At 48.3% G+C, this 26,988-nt stretch overlaps 1 protein-coding gene across 1 annotated transcript; it reads left to right on the forward strand.

Moving 5' to 3' along the window:
- Nucleotides 1–9,341: 9,341 nt before the first annotated feature.
- On the forward strand, nucleotides 9,342–9,699 carry LOC106729813 (60S ribosomal protein L39-like). The gene is given in 2 exon segments (XM_032461161.1): nucleotides 9,342–9,388; nucleotides 9,390–9,699. Coding segments are annotated over 2 exon segments (225 nt in total). The 3' UTR covers nucleotides 9,568–9,699.
- The last annotated feature ends 17,289 nt before the right edge of the window (nucleotides 9,700–26,988 follow it).

The following is a 26,988-nucleotide window of genomic DNA, read 5'->3' on the forward strand; positions in this document are numbered from 1 at the left end:
TTGCCAGTTAAACTATATCATACCCCTGGCTATGTAAGTCACATTCTGACTTCAGAGATACTAGTTTGTGAAAAAATGTGTACCTGAGAATCCATGAAATGTGGTTATGGATGGGCAGAGAGAGAGAGAGAGAGAGAGAGAGAGAGAGAGAGAGAGATACAAGAAGAGGGTGTGAGTAAGAGAGTCCACGTGAGAGCGAGTGTGTGTGTGTGTGTCTGTGTGTGTGTGTGTGTGTGTGTGTGTGTCTGTGTGTGTGTGTGTGTCTGTGTGTAATGGGGAGAGGGGTGGATTCCTGAAAGCACCTTTGAGAGCCACTTCTGAAGTTGACATTTTTATATGGGCCAATGAAGATCCATCTTGCTTCTTAGATGCATATGAATCAGATTTCTGTGATTTACAATGGAAAGAGATTAGACTGATTCTTCTGCTTCTGATCCCATTTATTGCCCAGATTCAGGTAATAGAAAAGGTTTTTCTTCCCTGTCATCTCCTCAAGGCTAACGACCTGTAGTTGACTTCGCCTTACGGACCCGTAGTGGCTGCATGGACTGAGCCTGATGCAGAGCCCAGCAGATACCTGTGGAACTGAGGTGGGATTGCTGTTGAAACTCCTTGGTTGCAAGTATCAGAAACTTTAGTTCAAAGTAGCTTCAGCAAAGAGTGAAACTTTATGACTTGTGTATGTGAAAAGTCCAAGAGTACACAAGCTTCAGGCACAGATGGATCTAGGGGCTTACATGACTTTTCAGGATGTGGTCTCAGTGTTTCTGGGTGCTACTTTTCTGTTGGCTTCACTCAGACTGCCTGTCCTGTGAGGGGACTCCTAGTCAGATGAAGACCTTCCAAGTTAGCAATCTCAGTGGAAAGAGATTTTCTTCCTCCAAAAAATTCTGAGTGCCTAGGATTGAGCATCAGCAGGGGACTGGGCAGGTTCTTGTGGGGAACCAGGCCCTAGAGATTTCCTGAACTGGACTGGAACGTGCTATTTGGACACATGAGGTCATGTGACCTGGAGTGGGTGGGGAATCAACCCTGGAAGGTGACATGGACTAAAAGTGATGGAGAGGTGGCTCCCCAAAGGAAAATTGGGGTGCTGTTACCAGAATAAGGGAGGATGGGTGCCCAATAGGTGTCCCCAACAATACACCCCTATATTCTGGGTTACCAACACCCCGGAGAAGGCCTCCAAATCCTGGCAACCTGGTCCTCTCCTCAGAGAAGCTCTTCCCTCGGGGCTGCCATCCAGGGGCCTCCCAGCATTTGGTGGGTGCTGGCCCATCTTTCCTTCTGCAGAAATGAAAAAAAATTCTGGGAATGGATGTCCCTTGGCGGGGCGGGCAGCTGGCCTGCCATAAGAAACCAGGAGCCCTTTCTGGGCGCCACTATGTGATTTCCCTCTTGCGCCTTCAAAAAATGTGGTCTTAATACAGCATGTTTGACAATGCAGACAGGATTAAAGGGCAGCCCTAACTGACCAAGGGGTGGGTTTCCACCTGTTTACTCTCCAGAGTAATTCCATGAGGCAGGCATGATTAGTCATGTCATTCTCATGTCATCTGCGGGGGAGAAGTATGATGTCCAAACAGCTTGTGGCTGGGAGGCATGACGCTTAACAGGAACCAGCCCCTTAGTTCCACAGGAGGGTTGGAGCAAGTGTCTCTGAGCTGTGGCTGGACCAGTGGAAGCCTGTCCCTGCTTATGTTGGGCAGAAGCAGCTACCTGTCTATAAAGAAGCAGCATAGGGCTCCAGAGCCCAAGTCCACCACTTTCCAGCTAGGTGATCTTGGGTGAATGAATTTCTCTCCCTGGCACTCTTTATTCGTCTGTAAGATGGAGCTCTTGTGGCATCAAGTGAGATGATGCTCATAAATTGCTTGGCATGATATCGAGCAGATAGTAGGTACTCAACGAAGAGGGAGCTGCTCCTGCTGCTGTTGCTACGTGCTCCACACTGCCGCCAGAGGACATTCTCCAAATGCACCTCTGATCACTTCACCCTTTACTCTGCTTATAACCCACAAATGCCTTTTTCTCCTAGAGCTGGGTTTCCAACCTTGGCACCATTGACATTTTGGACCCTATAATTCTCTACTGTAGGGCATCCTGTGCACTGTGCAATGTTTACCAAGCTGGCCTCTATCCACTAGATGCCAGTGGCACCCTGTCCACCCCCGCCAAGTTGGGACAACCAAAAATGTTTGCAGACACTGTCAAATGGTCCTGGAAGGGTCACTACTCCACATCACTCCCTCCCTAGTTGAGAACCACTGCCTTAAACCAAACCGGAGCCTTGTCACAGCCTCCCAGGCCAGTGTAATCTGGTGGCCTCTGGTTTCACCCAGCACTGGGCTTCCCCTTTTTCTTTTTGCTTCAATCTCTCTGGTCTCTCTGCCACAGGGACTTTGCATCTGCTGGTCCCTCTAGGAGGAACCTATCCTAGCCTCCCTTTCCTCTTCACCTCCACTCATCCTTCAGACCTCAGATCCATTGTGACTTTCTTAAGAAATCCTCCTGATTTGCCCAAATAGGTCAAGTCCCCCTTAATCTCAGTTTTCACTGCAACATCTTTTGTAGCACTTGTCATGGTTTTAATCATACGTTTACGTGTGTGATTCTTCTTTGTGTGTGTGTATGATTCTTTAATTAAAATGTAACTCTCCCCACAGTGGGGTGCAAACTCCTTACAAGTGGGGAGTGAGTCTTCTGTGTCCCAGTGGTTAGCACCCAGTAGAGTGTTGCTGAATGTTTGTTGGGTGAACAAATGAATTCTGATCTATGCAGCTTCGTCCCACAGGCTAGTGGTTGACCACCTCCCAGCCAATGTCCTGGGTCTTGTTGCAGAGAAAGATCAGGTACCTGGGTTGGATGGAGCCTGGGGGAATGACAATGCTTTTCATCTTGTTCTGTTTTTATACTTTTTGGGGGTATAACACACATGAAATAAGATGCACTGATCTTAAGTATACAGCTTGATGAATTTTTACAAAGATAATCCTTTGTGTAAACTGACACCCAGATCAAGGTATAGAACATTGCCAACACCCCAAATAGTCCAACTTCTCCAGAGAAGCAGAACCAATAAGATGCGTATATGTATATAGAAAGATTTATTTCAGGGAATTGGCTTGTGCAATTATGGAGGCTAGCAGGTCCAAAATATGCAGGGTAGGCTGGCAGGCTGGAGGCCCAGGGAAGAGGGTCACCTGCTGGCAGAATTTTTTCCTACTTTGGGAAGTCTCCAGGGCTTCAACTGATTAGATGAGGCCCACCACATTATAGAAGGCAATCTACTTTACTCAGAATTCACTGATTTAAATGCTAACATCATCCAAAACACTGTCACAAAAACATCCAGAATAATGGTTGGCCACATATCTGGGTACCTTGTCTCACCCAAGTTGACATATAAAATTAACCATCACAGACATCATAGAAATGTCCTTTTTTGTGTCTGGCTTCTTTTGCCCAATGATATGTCTGTAAGATTCATCTGTGGTTCAGGAGCAGTAGTTCATTCTTCTTTGCTGTGTAATGCTCCATTGCATCAGTATACTACCATTTACTTTTATTGTTGATGGGCATCAGGGTTGTTTCCAGTTTGGGGCTATTGTGAATAAAACTGCCACGACTATTTTTGTATATACTGTTTGGTGGACATAAGTTCTCATTTCTGGAATTGTAGGGGTGACTGGGTTACAGGGCATGCCTGTGTTTTACTTAGTGAATACTGACAGACAGATTTCCATGGTGGATACATCTGTTTACTTTCCCATTTAGCAGTGTATGAGCGTTCTCATTTCTTCATATCCTCATGTACACTGGATATTGTCAGTCTTTGATTTTAGCCATTCTGGTAGGTGTGGATTAATATCTCATTGTGGTTTTAATTAAGCCTTTAAAAAAAATTCTTTGTCGCATAAGACCAAAAACAGACTCCCACACAACTTGAGAAAATTTTTTTTAAATAAAGACAATCTTTTGTATCAATTTTCAGAGAGAAGGAAACCAACATTTGCCTTACACCTCTCTGGCAGGCACTGTGCTGGGGGCTTTTACAGTTTCATCTTGTGTCATCCTGCAGACAACTCCTGCAAGATGTAGATGACCCTGGGGATAGAATGGGGCAGACGATGCTCCCATCCCCAAAGACGGGAGCATGCAAATGAGATGTCAGGTTCTCACTCCCTGGGGAACTGATTCAGCAATTGCTTTTGTGACAGGCACGGTGTGAATGTCACAGATGTTCCTGCAGAGAGAAAACTGCTTTTGATGGGAGCCGCTGCAGGAATCAGCTGGGTCTCGAGTGCACATGTTGTGCTTCCCATCAGTCTCTGCATCAGGACCACAGGTTGCAGGTATGGGGAGCAGAGGCTGCCTGCGTTTTCCATGAAGACCTGTGTCCTGGTGGATTGATACTGCATCAGCCCCGTGGACTCTGGGCCTCCTGGATTTGTGGATTTCATAGGCCAGTAACATTTTCTCACCAGTTTTTGGTAAAGGTTATAGGTGAAGGTTATTTTTGCTGTGTGAAGGCATTTTTAAAAGAGTTCACAACCATTATCTCTTCTTCAAGAGAACATTTGAACACCAGAGAGCAGGTAGACAATCAGAATGGAAGTGAATCCTTGGGGTTTAATACATTTTATCTATTGGAAAAGTCAGTATCTTGTCCTTATTTTTCTCATTGTGCTGTGGACTAGGGGAAAATTCACCACGGAATGGATTTTGTGAACCACTGGGATGATAGAAAAGCACAGACTTTGGTGCTAATCTTTGGTTTGGAAACCACACCTGGTGCTCAGGGCTGTGTGATCTTGGCAGAGTCACGCATCTTTCTGCAATCCAGTTTCTGGGTAAAGACTTAGAAGGGTGTCTGTGGAAAGCACCTAGCACAGTGCCCAAACCACGCTAGGGGTTCAATAAGTGTTAATTGAATATATTTCTGATGTATTTCAATCTGCAATCCCTTAGCCATAAATGCAAAACTTTGAAACACTGAAAATAGAAAGTGCTTTTCTTACATTTGGTCAAACTCGTTTGGCAGCAAAACCTGACATGAGGCTAATTTACAGTCTTTTTTGATCCCAGTTGGCATGAATGTTCATATATTTTGCTCTAGAAATATTATCATATCTGATACTGAGGTGTTTCCCCTTAGTATATGCAATGTGTTTTCTTTCTACAATTGGGAATGTCCTCAATTCTGATGTACATTTGGGTTTCAAATGTCCGAAACTAAGTTCAGATTTACTTGGAAAAAAAAATGTAACAGGTATGTATTATCTCATGGGCCCCAAAATGCCAAGGATATTTCTGTTTTCAGGTGCAGCTGAATCCAGGGGCTCAGATGATGTCTATCTGTCTCTATTTCTCTCTCATCACTCAGCTCTGAGCATCTCTGCTTTTTTTTGAGTGTTGGCTCCCTTCCCATTCTTGTCTCAGACAATGGAGGGGATAGGGCATCATAGCTAGCTTAATGTGGGTCATGTCTGCATCTCTGTTTTGGATGGGGTGGAGGATAGCTCTTCAGAGGAGTGTGGGGCAGACCGAAGAAGTAGATGCCCACTGCGTCAATTATGAACTAGTTCTGTGGCAATCCAGTCCTTCGACTTGCATTCCCAGCTCCAGGGAGACCTCAGCGAAGCAAAGAGCACTGTGGAGGAGGCGGAGACCCTTGTTGTCTCTGAGCTTCTCAGTTTGACTCTGAGTCTACAGCGCCTGTGACATGTCTGAGTGTCTCCGCGTAGACTTAGCTCTCGCCTCCCCTCTCAGAGCAGCGGTCCTTCAGTCCTCTGGTGTTTCTGCTGTCACAGTGATGAGAAGAGCCGCAGCACCTGCTGTCCCCTCTGCTGGAATGTCCTCACTGCCTGTCACCTGGTTAGAGCCAGTACATTTGTGATTCTCATCTTAAAGGACACATCTTCAGGAAAGGCTTCTCTGACTCTCTAAGGTTCTCCCTTCAATCCCTGCCCTTCTGTTTTGTTTCACAGTGTCAGTTTCACTTTGTAATTATATGTTAACTGGGCCTTTATTTGTTTAATAGCCTTCTCCCTGCATAAACTGGCATGGCTTGACAGCTGGGCCATGTCTGTCTCACTTGCCACCATATCTCCCCAGTGCTGGACACACAGGGGGCGATCAATGAATATTTTTTTGAATGGGTGAATGAATGCACGAGTTTAGAACTTGAATTCAAACCCTGGCCCCCCTGACCCAGGGGCTCACACTGCTAAAGGCACTGTGCATCTCAGTGCCTTCAGATCTGAAAGAGAAGGCTCAAGTCCATCTTATTCTGGAGTGTTGTAGAGCACACTGCAGTGGCTTTCCACATTCTCCCTTTTCTGCATTTATTTCAAGTCCCTGAGCTGGGCCACATTCCTGGTTGTCAGCAGCCTGAGAAGCTCTCATCTAGCTCCAGATGCCCTCTCCCCCTGCTTGCCACTGCTTAGCTTGGATGTTACCACGCTGGTGGCTTCCTGGCCGACGAGGCCTGTGCAAATCTCTGTGCCTTTCCTGACATTCTCCAAGGAAGGCTGTCTCAATCCCAGACTGCTGGGCAGTGCTTTCCAAGGAAATGCCACACAGGAAGGTGTAATGGACTTTCTTTGCCATGTCTTCCCTGAATCTCACTGCCATCCTTTTGGGAAACTGATCTCTGTGATTCTGATAGGAGTGGCCAGTCACAGTGTTCTCTTCCAGAGTCTAATTGCAGTCAGGTGACTGAGCCACATCAGTCGCCATGGCCAGAGTGGTTGGTGCAGGCATGTGACACAGGCTAAGCCAATCGGAGTCCTTCCCTGGGATTTCTCTAATTTCTGCTTGTGATGTCAGATGAGGCTGGACCCAGTGTGGCCACAGTTTGAGCCCCAGAGAACAGCCATTCTGAGAGAATAAAGCTTCCTCACCAACAGAAGCAAAGTCCATAGACTAGAAGGCCCTGAGAGTAGCAGTGATCCCCATAAATTGGACACCCCCATGTGCCAGGCACCCTGCACACATTTTCCCTAAAGCATCACCAGCATTATGATGGAAGAAGTAAAACAGCATGATGAGGCTCTTGGAGGCTCAGGCGTTGCCTAAGGTTTCAACAAGGTGGAACCAAGGTTCTGACACAGTGGGATGTGTCAGAAAGACAGATGATGCATGGGATGTGTGCCTGCCCCCAACCCCTGCTTTTGGGGCGTCCCCTGTCTTGGAGCTGGTCTTGCTTCAGGAGAACCAAGGACATCCTTCAGGCACCCCTGTTATCCCAGTGGGCGGGATGGGAGCCCACCTAGCCGTGTGTGGGGTGAGCAGAGGACCCTGTGCCAAGGCCTCGGTTGCCTGCCTTCTTCCCCTCCCCTGCACCCCTTCAGGGCAGATGCTTTTGGGGCCACAATGGAAGCGCCTCTTAGGAATACCTGTGAAACAAAGGACTTCCTTCATGAAAGAGAAAGTCCCTTTGCCCAGGACCAAGCACAACTCGCCAGTTAAACAAACAGCTGCAAAGCATACCCATCCAAGGAAGCAGTTAGGAAAAAAGCCTGCATCTCTCACTTGGGTAGCCCATCCCTCCTTCCCCAGGAGGGAGGCCAGGGCAGAAGGAAAGGCCCCCAGGGACCAGAGGAATTGCTGGCATGTCTTAGAGTTGGAGCACTCCAGCTCCCAGTTCCATCAGCCAGAACGAAGGGCTGAATGCCCTTCTGAATGGGGCTCCCCGACCCCAGGGCAGGGCTGGGGGGCTCTCCTGAGGACAGGAAGCCCCCCTGTGCCAGATTTTCAGCAACATCAGGATGTGGAGAAAGCCCAGCTTACCACATCCCCTTGGCGAACTGTGACAAGCAACGCACCAGCTTTCAACACCAGCCTTGTTCTCCATCAATGGGTTTCATTGTAGGCATGAATTCCCCAGCTCTGGGAGTTGGTTCTGTGCCCTGGCCAGAGTCTCAAACCAGGGGACCTGGGCTCATCCACTCCCTTCCCTGGGGTTGGGAAGCATCCCCAAAGTCTTGCCCCAGAGCCACATGGAGGAAGTTTCCTTTTGCTGCCATCAGTGGAGGGGCAGAGAGCTGGAGGACATGCTTGGGCATCCTCCCTCCCAGCACTTTGGGTGTCCACTTTGTCCGTCCCTCGTTGCTTCTCACTTGATGTCCCCCTTTGAAGGCCAGGACAGAGGTCGGTGAACTACCCACCTGGGGGTCAGATCTGGCCCACCACCTGTTTTTCTAGACAAGGTTTTATTGGAACAGCCATGCTTATTCATTTGCACAGCGTTTATGGCTGCTATTGCCCTACAGTGGCAGAGCTGAGTAGTGGCAACAGAGATTGCATGGCCCACAAAGCCTAACGTTTTTACTACCTGGTCCTTTAAAGAATTGTACCCACTCATGATGTAGGTCCAAGGAGAGCTATAGAGAATTTCAGTTTGGCATTTTCAGTATCTAGCTCAATTGATTAATTCATATGACAACTACCACCTGAGCATCTTCTTTGCACCAAGCTCTGAGTGGGTTGCTAAGGATACAGTGATGGATAAGGGCAGACACGCTGCTTGCCCTCAAGGGAAGCAGAGGAGATGGTTACCATGCAAGCAGTTCACACAAACTAAGTTACCACTGTGCTGAGTGTTATAAAGGAATGGGTGGTGTGCTATGTGGATCCAACTCAGGGGTCAGGGACGGCTCCCTGGTGGGAATAAAGTGTCAGCTGAGACATTAAGGCTGTGTAGGAGTTAGCCAGATCAACAGTTCAGGGGAGAGACGAGGATGGAGAATCCATCCTGGTCTCTCCCAGCCTGGGCAAGGCAGGACAGAGCACAGCCTCATCCAGGAATGGAGTGAGGTCCTAGGAGGAGACATGAGAGATGGACAGACAGGAACAGGCAGCCTGGGATGGGACAGCTGCTCCTGGGCCATTGGTCCACCATGACTGTTTTGGTGGGAAACTGGAACAGTGTCCCTCTTTCTTTAAGACCGTGAAGTTTCCCTTCTCCCTTGTACAAAGCTCAGTCTACATGCAGATTAACAAACAGTTTCTTCTAAAATGGTGTCTGTTATGGTAGTCACTAGTTAAGTGTGGCGACGTAAATCTAAATTTTAAATCAATCAAAATATAATTTGAAATGTTCAGATCCTCAGGCACACAAGACATATTGCAAGTGCCTCATAGCTACATGTGCAGATACAGAACATTTCTACCAATGAAGAAAGTCCCCCTGGACAACACCGGCCTAAGTGAAGACTGGCCCAGTCCTCCATCAAGAAGTCATCAAGAGATGACTTGTCGTTCACCTGGAAAAATAAAGAATCTGGGCTGTCTTCTCTTCTCTACCATCCTATGTGCGCTTGAGTTTGGTCCTCGCCATGTCTTCTCACATGACTTTCAGGATCAAGTGATTCCTGGCCAAGAAACAAGCAGAATCGTCCCATTCCCCAGTGGATTCGAATGAAAACTGGTAATAAAATCAGGTACAACTCTAAGAGAAGACATTGGAGAAGAACCAAGCTGGGTCGAGGAGGAGCCGCACATGAGGTGGCGCACATATTTATGCTGTGTCAGGTTCTTCTGCGTCTTGCCGTATCACTCTGAAGATAGTGCTGTTGCGTGAACAGCTGGATATGTTTGGGAATACGGAGTTTCTCTTTGTGGCCATGTCTGTGCTCTATTGCTTTTGCTCAGTAATAAATATGCGAGACCTTTTGCTGAAAAAAAAAAAAAGAATCTGGGTTTGGGGATTCAGGCTCTTCCATTCACAAGCTGTGTGATGTTGGGCAAATTATTTGACTTCTCTGAGCCTCAGTTTTGTCATCTGCAAAATAGACCCAGAACAGTGTTTGGCATACTGTTGGTGCTCCCTCTAAATGGCAACTGCAGTGATTTTAACTTTTGTAGTAGAGTGAAAAAAAAAAAAAACCTTCCTGGTGGCCTGAGAATCCCTATTAGGGAGGAAACTGTCTTCATTTGTGAGAAGTGCTAACTTACTATGAGGCAAGGCCCAAGAGGTGGGTTGAGTCTGCATTAGAGGGAGCAGGAGTCTGCGTGAGAAGAGGAGGGAGGAGGCAGAGAATTTGCACGAGGCCGGGAATGACGTGTGATGGGGCTGGTGGGTGAGGAACCTCAGTGGCTGATGTGGCTGAATATATCTGTAGAACAAGAATGTCCAAAGATCAATTAGAAACTCTGCAGGCTGAGCTCTAGGCCCTGAGCCCACCTCCTCCCGTCCACCACCCTTCCCTGTGGATGACTCAGGAGACTGGAGCAGGGCGTGGTGTGTGGAAACTGAGGAAGGAGATGCTTTACCCACCTTGCTCTTCAGGATGCAGGAGAGAAAGCACTTGAGGTGGTGGGAGGATCCGTCCCCACGTTAATTCCGTCAAGAGGGCTCCGAATCCCAGGGGCCTATGAGAAGCCCAGATGAGTCAGAATTCACAGAAATCTTGGGAGGGCTTTAGACTTTCAGGAGACAGGGAGTGGGAGAACCCTGGTCATCTCAAGGGCTTGGAGGCTTTGGTGGACATCTGGGTCACACTAAACTCTGAACTCCGAGGGCAGCGTCTGAGCCTCCCCTGTCTTTGTGCAAGGCCCTGTGTTCTGGATATGTGAACAGGGTGCTGACTGTATCCATTGGTTTGAACTGGAGGTTAGTTCTTCACTTATTCGTGTATTCATTCATTCGTATGAGTAATCGGGTGGGCCTATTTTGGTTGCATATATCCAAAAACCCAATGCAAACTGATTTAAGGGGAAAAATAGAACAACTTATGTACCAATGGTGATCCAGGGGGTCAGTCAAATCTGGCTTTAGGGAAAGCTGAGTCCAGGGCTCTCAGAGCAGAAAAGGGACCAAGTTCTCCCTCCCTTGTAGTGATCCTTTCTTTCAGTCTAATAAGACAGCTGCCAGCAGCCCCAGGGCAACATGAGGTTCCCGATTCCAGAATGAGGGAGACAAGGAGTTTTCCAGAAGCGCCAGTGACAGCGTCTTTGTGAGTCACTGGCTCTGATTGGGTCACATGCTTCTCCCTGAGCCCATGGAACTGAAGGTCAGATTGGCGTGTGCTCTTACCCGTTGCTCAGAGAAACTAAGGAACCAAGTAAATAAAGGACACAAGGAACGTAGAGTTGAACAGACACTGGGCATGGAACCAGAGGTGTCCTCTGTAGTCAGCTCACTCAGCACCTCGGGGCTGGCTCTGGGTGCAGGCGGAGGGCAGACTGGGCCCTGGGCCCTCAGGGAGCTTACACTTGCAGGAGCACTGACCCTAATCCTGATGGCACTTGACTCCCCTCCCTTCTGGCCTGAGTCCAGCCCAGAGAGAGGAGGGAAATTAACTGTCCATTGTTGTTCTGACGCTTCCTGAGAGCAACAAAGGGCCTTTCATAGGGAGAACCGAAGCAAGTAGCTGCAGGACGACCTGGAAGTCACAGAATTTGGTTGTTGAGGTGCCAGATGGAAAATGCCCAACAGGTCATGTTCAGAATTTGGAGCTAAGACAGACTAGCTCTTAAAGAAAAAGAATCCATATATGGCCTGCATGGCAGGTACACTTTTTGGAGTGAAGGACACTGGGCTGGATATTCAGAAACTGAAAACAACGTGGAAGGTTCTGCAAAAATCAGTGCTCGACGGGAGCCAAGTTCTCTTTCAGGCTTGTCCCTCACTCTGGCTGGATGCACTTGTCTGGGAACGAGGGGAGCTGAGGCACCAGGAGTTGGTTCTCAGGCCCCACCCCTCTCCCTGCCATCGAGAACCCTTTCAGTGGAGCATTCTAGGGAGGGGGAGTGACAAGCAGCAAGACTGTGGAGGAAAAGAATAGGGAAAACCAAGGGACAGAAAGAAGGAGGCTGGAGCAGAGAGAGAGGGACAGGGTGGGAGATGAGAATGGGGTGTGGGCTTGGCCAAATCTTGAAGGAGTTTGGAAGCCAAGGAGATGAGCTTCATCATTATCCTGAGAACCCTTGATGGGAATGAAGTAAGGGTGGCCTGGGGGAGAGGGGGACTATATCTGTTTCCTGGGGCTGCTATAAAAAACAAAAACAAAACTGTGTCTTAAAACAAGAGAAATGTACTCTTACAGATCAGAAAGTCACAGGGCCGTGCTCCCTCTGAAGGCTCTAGGGAAGACTCCTTTCTGGCCTCTTCCAGCTCCTGGTGGCTCCCATCCATTCTTGGGGTTCCTGGGTGTGTAGCTGCATCACTCCAGTCTCTGCCTCCATCTTCACACCACCCTCCTTTGTGTGTGTCTCAGTGTGCACTCTCCTAAGCACCAGTTTTAGGGTCCACCCTAATCCAGGATGATCTTGTCTTAACTAATTACACCTACAAAGACCCTGTTTCCAAAAGAGGTTACAATGAGGTTTTAGGTGGACATGAATTTGGGGGTGTGTGGGGGGGATACTGTTCAGTTCACAGTGGTGGCCTGCCCTGATTTTCACTTGGCACAAGAGACCCCAGCAGCATGAGGAATGGGTAGAAGGAGGTCAGTATGGAAGCAGGAGGCGAGAGGGGGAGGAAACCTGGGTTAGGATGGGGATGGTGGTGATGGGGGGAAGTGGATGGAGTCCAAAGATGCGTGGGATGCAAAATCAATGGGCCTTGGTGATGGGTAGAATGTGGGGCAGAGTGAAGGGGAGACTTTAAGAATATGCCTCAGATTTCTGGGTGGCTGGTCAGTTCCATCATCAGTGAATCCGATTTCGTGAGGCTCAGGATAGGAAACAAAATAGACAAGCGGAAGAGGAAGAAGAAAAAAAATTGAAAGAAAGAGAAGATGACTTGCGCTTGTTTGCACCCCATGAGATTTGCCCACAAGCTGCAGGAGTTTCCCTGGAGACACCTCAGACCCTCCTGGCTCAGCACGCGGGCGCCACGCAGGAAGTGCTGATGGCCCAGCGGTAGAACAAATAACCCTCCCAGTGAGCTCATTCTAAATTAGGTCCTCCTCCTCGCTCACGCCAGCCCCAGGACCAGGGAAACTGCTCGCAACGTGATGGAATGCAGTATCCCATGGCCCCGAGGCTGGAACTGCCCAGTGCTAAGTGACAAGCTCACCTTCTTCACCCGACGTGTGGGACACACGGCCTGACACGGGACAGGGGCAGGTGTTCAGAGTCCGGATCTGTGACTCAAAATGCTGGGAAAGATCCCAATCATTTTTCCTCTGCAGTTCCTTTTGGGGGCTCTTGGTATCTTAAAGAACGTGATCACTGGAGCCAGGCAGCCTGGATTTGCCTAGAGTCTGGGTTAGTTCCTGTGGCTGTGTTAGTAACAAACTAAGGTGAACTTGGTGGCTTAAAAACCACAGAAATTTATATTCTCACAGTCTGGAGGCCAGAAGTCTGAACTCAGTGCCACTGGGCTGAAATCATGGTGTGGGCAGGGCTGTGCTCCATCTAGAGGCTCCAGGGGAGGATCCTTTCTTGCCTCTTCCAGCTTCTGGTGCGATCCTTGCAGCCACGTCACTCCCATCTTCAAGGACAGAATCTTCAACTTTCCCTCTGCTTCCCTGTGTACATATATGTGACTGCATTTAGAGCCCATTGGATAATCCGGGATAATCTCCCCATCTCAAGATCCCTAATTTAATCACATCTTTTCCCTCATGAGGTCACATTTACAGGTTCTAGGGATTAGGACCTGATATCTTTGGTGGGAGAGGTGGGTAGCTTTATACTGCCTGCTACAAGCTGCTTCACATACAGTCTGCAGGACAACTTACTTTTCTCTCTGTGCCTCCGTTTCCTCATGTGTCAATAGCAGAGATTCTACTTTAACCAAAAGGCCACCTAAAGGTGGCCACAAAGTCAGTTTGAATAAAGACAACATTTCCCAAGTTTCCTTGCAACTTGACGAGACTGTGTGCCTAGGCTCTAGCCAGTGCCAATACCATCGGAAGTAGGTGTGTGTAATGTCTGGGTAGCATCCTTCCCCCTTCCCTTTCTTCATGCTTCCTGATTGGGAATTGGATGTGATGGCTGGAACTGGAGCAGCTATCTGGAACCAGGAGGTGGATTTGGGGATAGTGGCCAAATCTAGGTACTAATGAGGATTGAACAAGAGGAGCATTGAGAACAGGCTTGACATATTTCTTTCTCCTCATTACTGCTGCTGTTTTGGTTCTGAGGCTCCTGAATGTGCAGGCAACCTTGGCCGTGGCATTCAGCCCTCTGACCAGCTATGTACTGGGGAATCTGTGAATAGAGCACCTATATATGCCACACTCACAGCTTGCTTTTTCAGTCATTCTTGATTTTTTAATAAAAACAAGCCATGAATAAGCAAGCCACTGAGCTGGTCACTTGACATCCCTTGTTTCCAGACTTCACAGCAATTATTTTGTAAAATGATCATTATGTAAGAGATGGTGTTATCCTTATGACAGTCCTAGCTGTTGGTCTCCAGTGTTACAGGTAAAGAAGCTGAGTCCCAGAACATCCCAAGTTCACAGCTGGTGGGGGTGGAATCAGGGGTCCACCTGGTCCTGTGCTCTAAGCGGTGGCCCAGCGTCCTTCCATGGGAGTATATGAAGCCCTGATAGAGGACTGGCCCTGGGTCAGTAAGAGAGACCAAGAGAAAAAAGACCAGCCCCTCCCTTGAGGAATTCCCCACGGGGAGGTGCACACTGGCAGTGGGAGGCCCCTTGGGGTCGGCCCTTGAGGTGGTTTCCTGGGGAAGGTGAGATGTGAACTGAGTTATGAAAAGAGGGTGGGGTGTGTACAGACAAAGACAGTGGGGCCGGTCGTGGGGAGCAGGAGCCAGGGTGTGTTGGAGAATTGGGAATGGTTCGTCCTGGGGAGGGGCGAGGGTTCTGAGTCTGGGCAAAGCAGTGCTTCCTCCTTTCAACTTTCAACCTGTAAGTTTCTTCCTTTTTCCTCTAAGAAATGTATTTTCTTTACATCAATATAACATAGCTTTTTGGGAGAAAATTTGGAAAATACGGAAAATCAGAGAGCAGACCTCTCCACCTAAGCCGTCGCTGTTGTCGATTTATTAGCATCTGTGCTCACCCTCAGGAGCCCTTCCAACGCCAGGCGCCCTGTTTCCTGCTTCCCACACACGACGCCTTCGCACTGTGTCCTGACCTGTGAAAGGAGCGAGGGGCTCTCTGTCCTCTAACAAGGGCACTGATCTCACTCGTGATGGCTCCACCCTCATGACCAAAGCACCTCTCAAAGGCCCCACTTCCTGGTGTATCTCATTGGGGGTTAGGATTTCAACATGAATTTGGGGTGGGGGGTGGGACACAGACATGTAGTCCAAACAAGTTCCTCTCAGGACCCCTCCGGCTGCTCTTTTATAGCCACAGCCACCTCTCACCTCTAGCAACTGCTGATCTGTTCTCCATTTCTATAATTTTGTCATTTCAAGAATGTTACATAAATGAAATTACACAGTAATTATCTTTTGAGGCCTTTTTTAAAATCAGCAGAATGCCCTTGAGTGTTTTCCATTTAATTTTACATCCCACAATGTGAGGATTGTATTCAATTAGGTGGATAGCTCGTCATGTATTTAACTAACCCCCTCCTACTACTTAGTTTATTTCCATTTAAAAGTTATTTTGAGTTATCCTGTGGCAAATATCTTTGAAGCTGAGCATTTGCTTATATAAAGATTTATTTCTGAAGACAGGGTCCCTGCTTTGGACTTGCTGAGTCATACATGTTTTAAAAAACATCTTGCCTAATTGGCCAATAGAAACGATGTCCTCATTTTCACCCCTCCCACTGATGTGGGAGACTCTTTGGGTCCTGACACCCTCACCCTGCCTTCTTACGGAGAAAGCTCCTGTTCCCTTAAGCTCATCTCAGGCCTGGGGTTGCTAAGTATGGACAGGAAGGGACCAGAGCAGTGATGCAGCTGGAACCTCAGTGAGGGACCCCGAGGTCAAAGGAGGAGATGGTGGGGCTCTGGCTCTGGCGTGGCTCAGTGATTGAAGTCTTCCTGTTTGATGAGACTGGGATGCTGCTCTCCTGATAGGACACAGGGAAAGGGCGGGACCTTTCTATCCCCTATGCCCTCCCAGCCTCTTGGTGCTCATGCCCCATTTTAATGAGACCACCATCCCGTAGGGGTCACAAACACAGGTTCCTAGGGGCCAGATGGGTCATGGAAATGGTGAGGTAAGAAAAACACGCTCTCTCTTTTCTCCCAAGATGCTGGACCCTATGCTCCAGCAATCTTCCTCCCTCTTCTCACTTTGACAGATGTAAGACTGTAAGAAATGCTCTCTTTTCCTATTTACTGGCAGCAGCCTAAACACATGCTAGCCTCGGGGCTTTGCTCTTGCTGGTCCCTCCACCTGGCGTTCTCTTCCCCCAGAGATCCCGGCTCACCCCTCACCTCCGCAGGATTCCCCCAGTGTCACCATCTCAGTGAGGCCTCCTCACCATCTGCACCCTCCGACACTCCTTGCCCACTTCCTCTGCTTGATTTTCCCATTAGCATTTATCACCATCCACTATATATATATATAAAATGCATTTTTGTGTATGTTCCCCCATGCAGTATCCTTAGTGCGTAGAATGGTGCCTGACTCATGGTACACACCCAAAACATCTTGTTGACATAGAAAACAAACTTATGGTTACCAGGGGGGAAGGGGGTGGGAAGGGATAAATTGGGGGTTCAAGATTTGCAGATACTGACTGGTATATATAAAACAGATAAACAGGTTTATCCTGTATAGCACAGGGAACTATATTCGATAGCTTGTAGTAGCTTACGGTGAAAAAGAATATGAAAACAAATATATGTATATTCGTGTATGACTGAAACATTGTGCTGTACACCAGAAATTGACACAACATTGTAAACTGACTATACTTCAATAAAAAAAATAACTGGCATGGTTGAAAACATTGTACGGGTATCCTACGTCAGTCATATCCTTAAAAAAAGAGCCTTACTGAATGAATGAATGGCTGAATGAACTAATGAATGAATGAGAGAGGAAAGAAAAGAATGAATGAAAGGAAAGAAGGAAAGAAAGAAAAGAAAGGAGAGGAAGGAAGAAAGAAAGAACTTCATTCTAGCATAAGAAAAACCATGCTGGTGCACGGCACCTGGCAGGCTGTGAACTTCAGACTGCTGAGTGAAAGGGAGTGGTGAGGTCTGGGGTAAACTGATGTGTTGCTGTCTAAAGGAAGCACCTGCTGCCCCGCTCCAGCCCACTGCTACCTAGTCTTCAGTTTTTCAGGAGTGAGTGAAGAATCTCAATTTTAAGTTACCATAACTAGATAAAGTTGCCAACATTTGACCATTTTTCACCTACAGAAATGACAATTACATGTGATTGATATACTATGCAATTCCTTCCAATTTAAATTGTTGCCAGCAAATTTACAACATCATTAACAAAAAACCTATTGCTTGGGCCAAGGTGACACGTTGGTGGACACCCAGGATTTGCAAGCTGCATAAAGGCTTTCAACAGCGAGTTGCCACCAACGAAAGCAAAGCAGCAGCTCTGCCTGGGTCCATGGGGCCAGGATCGTGGTTCAGCAGAGAGCGGCTGGGCTGACAGAAATGCTGAGGTGGGGAGAAGTGAAACACGTAGGAGTCCCCTTCCCCCGCATGCCAACTGCAGACCCTTGATGGAAGCCTCTTCTCGCGGGCTCCTGCCCTCACCTCGCTGGGCCTGGCCTGAGCCCGTTCTCGCTGCTGGGTGTGCTTTCCTCAGGTGACAGGAGCTTGTCAGAGGCCTGTAATCAGACGCACAGATGTTCGAAGCTCAGTAAGCGCTAAAGAGGCTTCTGGGCAATTGAACGGGGAGGATACGGTGCAAGCGGTAGAGCGCATGCTTAGCATGCACAAGGCCCTGGGTTCCATCCCTGTATGTCCCCTAAAAATAAATAAACCTAATCCCCACCCCCACAAAATAAATAGAGGCTTCTGGGCAATTGAGGGGGGCTTGGTGGGAAGAGAAGAAGCTTCTGGAAGTAAAACAAGCCAGTCACCCAAGGCAGTGTGATGGGGCCTTGGTGGGACTGAAAAGTGGTCGTGCCTGTCAGAAGGATCAGGTCAGCATGGCCCTGCCATCAGAGCGTCATGATGGGGCAGAGCTAGTGGGGCCCAGGATGGGGGTTCCACTTGCCCTCAAGTACAAGTCAGGAGGCTCCTCACTCCACTCTGTGAAGTGTCCCAGTGTCTCCCATCCCTTTGGGTTGGGCATAGGCCCCAGGTGCTGGCCGTTCATTCACTTACTGTCTCATTCAATTTTCAGGACAAAACGTTTACCACGGTTCTGGGTGCTGCAGAGACGGCCGTGAGCAAGAGGCAAAGCCCTGGGACCCCAGCTCCTTCAGCGAGCGAGTCAGATGGAAAGTAAGTCAGCAAGTGACTGTGCAGTGCAAGGTTGGAGCAGCGGGAGCCCCTGTCTGCAGTCCAGCCACCGCCTGCATTGCTCCCGCCTGGAGTCCTTCTGAGCCCTCTGCATCTCTCCACAAACACCTCTGTCTCCTCTTTTCTTTCCTTTTGCCGCAGACCATGAAGGTCCACATGACAAAGCCCAAGTCATTCACAGCCACACCTGGCCGTTGGAGAGGCATGCGCTTGGTGGGCACACGCAGCTCCAGGTAAGGGGAAGTGTTTGGCTTTCTAGGCACGGCTGTGGGGCGGGAGGCAGAGCTGTTCTTCCCTCCTCATGAACGCTGGAGTTTTCTAACACAGCAAAGAAAGAGCAATGATTGCAAATCAGCTAGGTGTTGTACTGAACAGGTGGAAGGTTTCTGTCCTGCCGCACGTTTATGGCTGTTTGGAATCATGCATTTACTTGTTAATGTCTGTCTTCTCCACTTGCTTGAAATGATCAAGCTAACATTTATTGGCTGCTTCCCTGTGTTGCTTTACCTGTATTTACTCATTCAAATCTTACAACAACTTACGAGGGAAGGGCCATCACAATCTCCTGTTTGTAATATAGGAAATTCAGGCACAGAGAGGTTAAGTAAGGTGCCCAAAGACACAGCTAGAAAAAGGAGGGGTCTGGGATTTGAACTCAGGGCTCCAGTTTCCACGATTTATCCGATGTTGCTTTGTCTGTGAGTGAGGGCAGGGACTATGCCTGCTTGTTCAGCAGGGGGTCACCAGCGTCTGGTTTGGAGTTGATGTTCAGTACCTATTTGTGGAATGAATGAATGAATGAAGGGTTAATAAAGCTGCAAGCACAGAACAAGGCCTGCAGGAGACCCTTAACAAATGGAAAAACACCAGCCTCTGCGGGTGTACGGGCATCGGTTCACTTTCAGTGAGGCCAGTGGTGTCCCCAGGAGCCGTGTGAGTTTTCAGACGAGACCCAGTTGGGTTGGGATGAAAAAGAGAGAATGAACTCCTCCACCATCATCTTTATTATTTATTCATTTCCACCTTCATCTTTATGTTTACTTTATTTTTATTTTTTGTTGTAATTGAATTATAGCCTATTTATAATGTTGTGTTAGTTTCTGGTGTACAGCATAGTAATTCAGTTATGCATATATATGTTCCTTTTCACATTCTTTTTCATTATAGTTTATTACAAGATATTGAATATAGTTCCCTGTGCTGTATAGTAGGACCTTGTTGTTTATCCAGTTTATATAGTAGTAGTTAGTACCTGAAAATCCCGAACTCCCAATTTATCCCTCTCCACCTCCTTTCTCTCCTGGAACCATAAGTTTGTTTTCTATGTCTGTGAGTCTGTATCTATTTTGTAAATAACTTCATTCATGTCATTTTTCATTTGTGTCATTTTTTTAGATTCCACATATGAGTAATATCAGATGGTATTTTTCTTTCTCTTTCTGGATTACCTCACTTAGTATAACAATCTCTAGGTCCATCCATGTTGCTGCAAATGGCATTATTTCATTCTTTTTTATGGCTGAGTAGTATTCCACTGTATGAATATACCACAACTTCTTTATCCTGTCATCTGTTGATGGACATTTAGGCTGTTTCCCTGTCTTGGCTGTTGTAAATAGTGCTGCTATGAACATTGGGGTGCGTGTATCTTTTGGAATTAAAGTTCCCTCTGGTTTTATGCCCAGGACGGGGATTGCTGGATTGCTGGTAAGTCTATTTTTTTATCTTTAATTTCTAAAGAAATGTTCTGTGTAATGAGAAGAGGCAGAATGGGGTGACTTGGTGTTGATTCTGAAGATTTCCCTTATTCACTGATCTTTCACTTACAAGTGTAGCCCAAGCCTAATCCCTAACAACAATGAGATTTGGGAAGGAAAGACAAAGCCATTTATAGGCAGTTCTGGGTCTTTTCCACAAAAATTCTCAGGCCAGAGCTGCGGGGTGGGGTAGCTGGGAGAGAATCCTGGTTTTTGAAAGACGTGTGGGAAACCAGGGTCATGTATGGAGCCATGACGGAGAGGGTTCGACTCTGGTAAGTGCACAGATTGTCCTAGGGTGGGCTTGGGTGTGGGTTCTGGTCTTTTCCAACAAGGAAGAGAATTTTTGCCTTCATTCAGGTGTGGTCAAGTGGCCTAATGGGGCTAGTCCTGGAGTTACCCCTCCAAAGAACCGTCTTGCGTTTCTCCATGCATTGCTTGAGCAATAATAATAGACATTATTCATTCATCCACCCCTTCATTCATTTATGATGTTTATTATAGAGTAAGTGGGAAGATCAGATAAGGTGCCTGAAAACAAAGAAATCCCTCCTGGTTCTACCACTCAATTTCAATCAGCTAAATCTGCTTGCATTTTCCTAAATGGTACAGCAGGAGCTTTAGGTTGTAAGCAAGAGCCATGTTATCACCGGGGGTGTTAGATGGAGCCTTTAACACACAACCACAGGGTCGGGGCTCGCAGACTTCACCTCCTGGCCAGTCAGAGGCACAGCGCGGCCCAGGGAGAAAAGCCTCCGGTGAGCTCCCACCGCTTCAAGCCGGGAAGGTGGGGTGCTCTTGGGGTTGTGACGGGGGGCCAGAGGGATGTCCCAGGAACAGTCCAGGAGGAAACCACCATTGGCAGCGGCTGTGGGGCCCTGAACCCTTCCTGCCTCGGGAGTGAAGGGAGGTGAAGGGAGGTGAAGGTCCGCTGAGGACGCCCGCCGTCCCCACCCCGAGCCCGCGCACATCAGCCCTCAGTGCTGGCGTTCCTTTGCCCAAGGGCTTTCTGTGGTAACAGTATGACACTTACCATTCTTGGGGTGTCTGATGTGCTGGGGGTTACTGCCCCTGGGAGTGTCCTCAGCCAGTGACCCACAGGAGTGATGCACGAGTCCCTTCCAGTGGGACGACTGCCCACGTCCCCAGCAGCATTGAGCTCCAGTCGCTCAGACACTCAGGTAGCAGGTGACACTCCCTGTGCTGACTTCTCTCACTTCCTGCCCCCTGCCAGGTGTCCCCTGTGGACTCACCTCCCAACCAATTCTTGTCTCAGGTCTTCTTCTGGAAGCCCACCCTGTCTTCCCACATGACATGTGGGCAAGGAAGAGAGATGGTAAAACCAATACTGCATGAAGAATGCTTTAAAGGGAGGCCCAAGGAGCAGTGGGGAAGCTACAGGGACTCAGCCTAGAAAGAAATAAATACCTTTGTTTAGGATTCTTGAAACAGATTCTTGCAGGGAAATTTTCTGCCATGCAGGAAACTTTTAGAGGCGCTCAGAAACATTTACCGAGTGCCTCTTCTGTACCAAATGTTGACGCACAGTGCTGAGGCCAAAGAGGTTGGTCTCTCTCACGAAGTTCTGGTCTAACTAGGGAGTCGCTGATCAGGTGAGCCAAGGAATTCATGTGCCGACACAGCTATAGTTCTTGTCGTGAGGGGAGATGAGAGGTGCTCTGGCTGCTTTTAAAAGGGGGCTGTGACTTAGTCAGGGAGGCCAGGGACAGCTCTGCTGAGCAGAGCTCCAAAGTGCCGGGAGGCTTTGACCAGACACAGAGGGAGGGACCAGTGTTCCAGGCGGAGGGCCCGCCATGTGCGAAAAGCACAAGGATGGGGGAATGTGTGTGGGGGAGAAGCGGCACAGGGGCAGCGAGGTGGGGCTTAGGGAGGGAGGCCAGGTGGTGGGAGATGAGCTCACAGGGACGAGACTGGGAAACACAGCATCTGAAGGATTTTATACTTGGATCTTAGAGGCTGTAAAGCCAGTAATGAGAGTTAGCTGACATGATTTATGTGCTGAAGAGATCACTCTGGCTGCAGTGTGATCCCCTTAGAGTTTATCTAAAGGTTTCCTCCTATCCCCTCGCCACCTCTCCTGCCCACTAAGACCCTTGGACTGGAACCAGGGAGCAGGAAGCCTGGGATTTGCCGGGACAGAAATCACTGTCATTCCATTTGAACCAGCACAGTGATTCTTGTCTTGCCAATTACCTTGCCATTTCCAAAAGTACTTTACCGCTGGAGGAATGAATGGGGCTCCGTGTGGCCTTATATAACAGTTGGACATCTCTCGCGGCTGGAAAATAGGGCTCCTGTCAGACGATCAGCCCCTAAGAACACGCCTTGGAACTGATAAACAGACGTTGGCAAATGGGAGGTTTGAAGGTGGTGCCAAGCTCTGTGGTTTGGACTGGTCCTACAAGTGAAACAACTGAAGCAGCTAACCATCTGCAAGAGGGAGAAAAGTAGGGGAAACTCAGCCTGAGACAAAAGCGGCTGTGTGGGAGGCTGAGGGCCGGCCGTGGGCGAGTGCACGGGCCTGCCCCGTGAGCACAGCCTTGCAGACTGCTACCAGCCCACCCAGCAGGATGCCATGTTTGCGGGGCCAGCAGACCATCCTCTTCATTCCCTAACACTCCTTCCTGCGGTGCCTCCTTTGAAAGTAAAGGGTTGGGGTTGGGTTTACAGGGATGAGGGTGGGAAGACTGTGGATGATTTTGTAGAGAGCCTGTGGGGACAGTGCGTTGTCCTTCATGCTTGATGATATGACTTAGAAGGTGTAAAGCCTTTACTTGTTTGCCCTTGGATGGTTCTGAGCTGAGCTAGGAAAATTCCCTCACCCAGTGTTGCTTGTGACTCCAGACAGTGTACCAGAAGGCCGGCTGAGGGCCATGCTGTGGGCCTGTTAGGAGGTCATGGACCCACACAGGGGCCCCACTCGGGCATTCTTTTGGGACAACGTCTATTGTTTGGAGGGACAGAGGGCAGGGCCCGTTTCTGCTCATCCAGGTCCACTCCTCCAGTGTTCACATAGGAAGTCCTCAGACCAGCAGCTTCTGCGTCTTGGATAGAAATGCAGAATCTCAGACCCCACCCCAGACCGATCAAGTCAGAATCTGCCTTTTTACAAGATCCCTAGGTAATCTCGAAAGTCATTACAGTTTGAGAAGGGCTGGTCTGAAGAATATCCATGAGTGGCCCATGACCAGAAGCAGTGTTTCTGTGCCGGGCATTGCATTTTCCATACGTCCTCTCATTTCATCCTTTCATCTCCATGACCATCCCCGGGACAGAGGGAAGCTGAGATGCAGATGAGGACACTGAGGCTGGGTGATGTCGTGTTCTGCCCAAGGTCATATGGCTGGTAAAGGGTGGGATCCGATCTGGGTGGCTCTGCCTGTCTTGCTCCCCTCAAGAGAACCTAGCTGGACACTCCACGGGTTGGCAAACCTAGGTCTCCTACCTGGCATCCTTTCTCTGTCCAGTGCCCAAGCCAGCTCTTCGCCTGCTGTGGCCCCTCAGCCAACTGCTCACAGCAGGGCCGCAGGAAACATTGGTGGAATGATTGAGACTGTGCTCCAGGTACCCGAGTGAGATGGTGAACAACCTGGGTGTGGTCAGAGAGACTCACATCTATAGAGACCTCATCTCAAGCAAAATACTGGTGCACCCCGACTCCTGCAAACTCCTGAATCTACCATGGAGTCCACCCTGGGTGGAGTGTCCCAGGGTTCTGTGTTTGTGTACATTATACATAGTAAAAGCTGTAGATGGCAGCTCGGTTGAAAGACAGAAAGGTGTTTTTTTTTTTCTTTTCTTTTTTGAAAGTCAGAGCCTGGTGATTGTTGGAACAGATTTTGGTTTGTGTTTGGCATTGCATTTTTTAAAATTATTATTATTTCACTTCCACTGAGGGCTTAGGTTGTTGGGTTTGGACAAAAACTAGACAGGAAGCTGTGGCTACTTGCCTGTCAAGGTTTAATCTTCTCTCATCTGTGTGATACAGTGCCCACATGGCTCCAGTTAGGTGCCACCATCACTTAAAACGGAGATTCCGTATCAGGAGCCCATGGGCCTTGCTGTGAGGCACTTAGGGAAACCTGGCTGGATACGCAACCCCAGCTGGTGTAGGATAGGCAGCCGTGGATGCTTGAAGTCCTGCTTCTGGCTGAGCAGATGAATACAGCAACCTCTCTCTCTCTCTCTGTTTCCTCTTTGACCCTTGAAATCTTACTTCAGTGACTTGTCAACTTTTAAGGAGAGGCAAGTAAACCAGTCTCTTTGGGAATAGATATCAGGTTCTTATTCCATCATGCTTTTTTATCCCAAACACCCAAATTTAGTTAAAACAAAAATTCTAGGGCAGGACTTTAAACTTCCAGAAGAGATTAAATTTCATTTCTGTTGCATTTTTTTTTTTCCAAATGCCATATGCAGTTTGTGAAATTTCAGGATACCCATTGTAACTGCAGCCCATTCTGGCTTAGGATTTAGGAAAAAGGAGGTCCAAGATCAGATCTTTAATTTATTCATTCATTCAACAAAGTCACTGAGTACCTGCTATGTGCCCAGTACTCTTTTGGACTCTGGGATTCTGGGTCCTGGCTCTGTGGAATCTCACTCTTAGAAAGGAGACAGACACTAAATACTTGAATACACAAGGCAGTTTCAGACCCCATCAGTACCACAGGACAATAAAATGTTTTGGGGGGCATGCGGATGGGGAGGGCAGCATTGGATAGGTGGTCAGGGAGGCCTTCTCTGAGGAGGTGACATCTGAGCTCAGACCTGTGCCCAGAAGTAGGCGGGGAGTGATCCTTGGGCTGAGCCTTCCAGGCTGCCAGAACAGCACATGCAGATGCTCTGAGGAGGGAACAGCTTGGCCTGTTAGGGGAACAGAAGAAGGCTGGTAATGGAAGGGGAGAGTGAGGACTTGAGCCTGGAAAGGGCTATGAGGATCAGACCCCACTTGCGGGGTCAAGCAGGCCACAGAATGGAATTGGATTTTATTTATAGTGCTTTGGGAGTACCATGATCTGATTTAGGGTTTAGAAGACCTCTCTGGTTGCTGTGTTGAAGAGGACAGTAAGGGGACAGAAGTGGGGGCCCAGAGGTTGGTGAGAGGGCTCACGTGGCCTCATGGGGGGCTATATGGGGGTTCTGGCTCAGCCAGTGGGGACAGTGTGCAGGGAGCGAGATGCCCCAGCTGGGCAGCCTTTCCCCACTTGTAACTGCCTCTTTCCAGCAAACCATGCTTCCCCAACATTAGCATCGCTGGAAAGCAAGACAGCCCTGCCTTTTGTGGGTTTCTCTGCAGGGAAAAGCCCCACTACGTTAGTTCATCAGACACATGAGGGGGCAAATCCTGAAGCCGGGGCAGCGTAATGTGGTCATAATTTCCTTGGGCTTTCTCATCATCTCTAGCTCAGAGATACAATCTCAAGAAAGAAATATACTCATTTATTTATTTACACCTTGTCTTATTCCAAAATGACAGAATCTCTAAACAGAGAAATTATAGAGAGGAAATCATCGCACGCGCGCATACTTTAAATTACTGAGTGCATAGTATATGCCAGGCATTGAACTTAAGCTCTTTATTAGCTTACTTAATCCTCTCACTAACTGTAGAGGTAGGCACAGTTACCCTCATTTTAGGTTGCTAGGGGTTGTGAAACTAGCCCCAGCTCACACAGGTAGTGGCAGGTGTGATATGAAGGCATTCAAACAAACCTGCGGTCAGTCTGTCTCCAGAGCCGATGTTCTCAGTCATTGTTCTATGTTGAGTCCACCAGTCTGCTGGGCAAAGACGGGGAGTCTTGGTTTACTAATTGGGTACTAGAAAAGCTCTTTTGCGTAGAGTAAACTTCATCTTTTTGTCCCAGTCAGTTATCGATGCTCTAAAAGTAGAAGTCTTTTATCCGAATTGGAGGCAGTACCTGGGGTTGATGGGAAAAAGTCTTCCTGTTGATATTTATTTGCCATCTTCAACCCGGTACGTTGTATCCCTGGCCACACTGCATCATCAGAGGACCCCACTTCTCCAGATAGAATCCAAGCCAGTCCCTCCTGGGGGTTCTGTACCCATCCCATTGTCGCAGATGAAATCTCTGTGGATGAGAGCAGTGTTTTCAAACTGAAGGTCACGACTCACCATGGCTCATGGAATCCATTTAGCTAGTTGTGACAAGCAATTTAAAAAAAGGACTAGAATAGAAACTATCAGCATCACAGTACATCTCTCACAGTCAGGGAAATATTGTTAAACTCGTATTTTAGTTTATGTGCACCAGGCCACAATTTTGTTGAAGACCTAAATATTTGAGCCACTGGCTCAGCATGTTGTTGGAAGATCGTGTAGCTGGGGAAAATACCCATTACCACTCGTGGGTCACATACCTCATCTACACCAATTATGTCGACCTAAAATAATAAGATATCAGAAAGTCAAGATCAGAGTTAAGAGGCTCCAATCCACCTGCTCCACCTCCGCTCTGACAGTAGGGTTGGTTTTGTCAAGGACTGGCCCAGGCAACAACGCAGAGTGAAGTCCTTCCTCTTCAGAGGGCCTCACCAGTTCCCTAGAAACACTTGAGAGAATTCTGAACCGCCTGCACTGCACTGGGACCTCAGGAAAACATTCGGATTGTTTCTCCTGGTTGTTTTCTTAGTTAGACTGAAATGGGGGCATAGCTTGAAGGCTGGGTGGTATCGACAGATCTGCCCCAAATCGGCTACAGAGAGCAGGTTGGAAATTTTAGAAACAAGGCTGTTCCCTTGTAAGAGTGCCATTGCTCCTGGAATTGGGGTGAGTTAGGTGGTAAAGGCAGGAAGCCGGTCTTGTGGTAGACTGGCATTTCTAGCTCCCACATGGGCATTACGGATAAAGAGACGACATTTCCAAGACCT

This window comes from Camelus ferus, chromosome 19 (genome assembly GCF_009834535.1).
Source record: "Camelus ferus isolate YT-003-E chromosome 19, BCGSAC_Cfer_1.0, whole genome shotgun sequence".
Taxonomy (NCBI): domain Eukaryota; kingdom Metazoa; phylum Chordata; class Mammalia; order Artiodactyla; family Camelidae; genus Camelus; species Camelus ferus.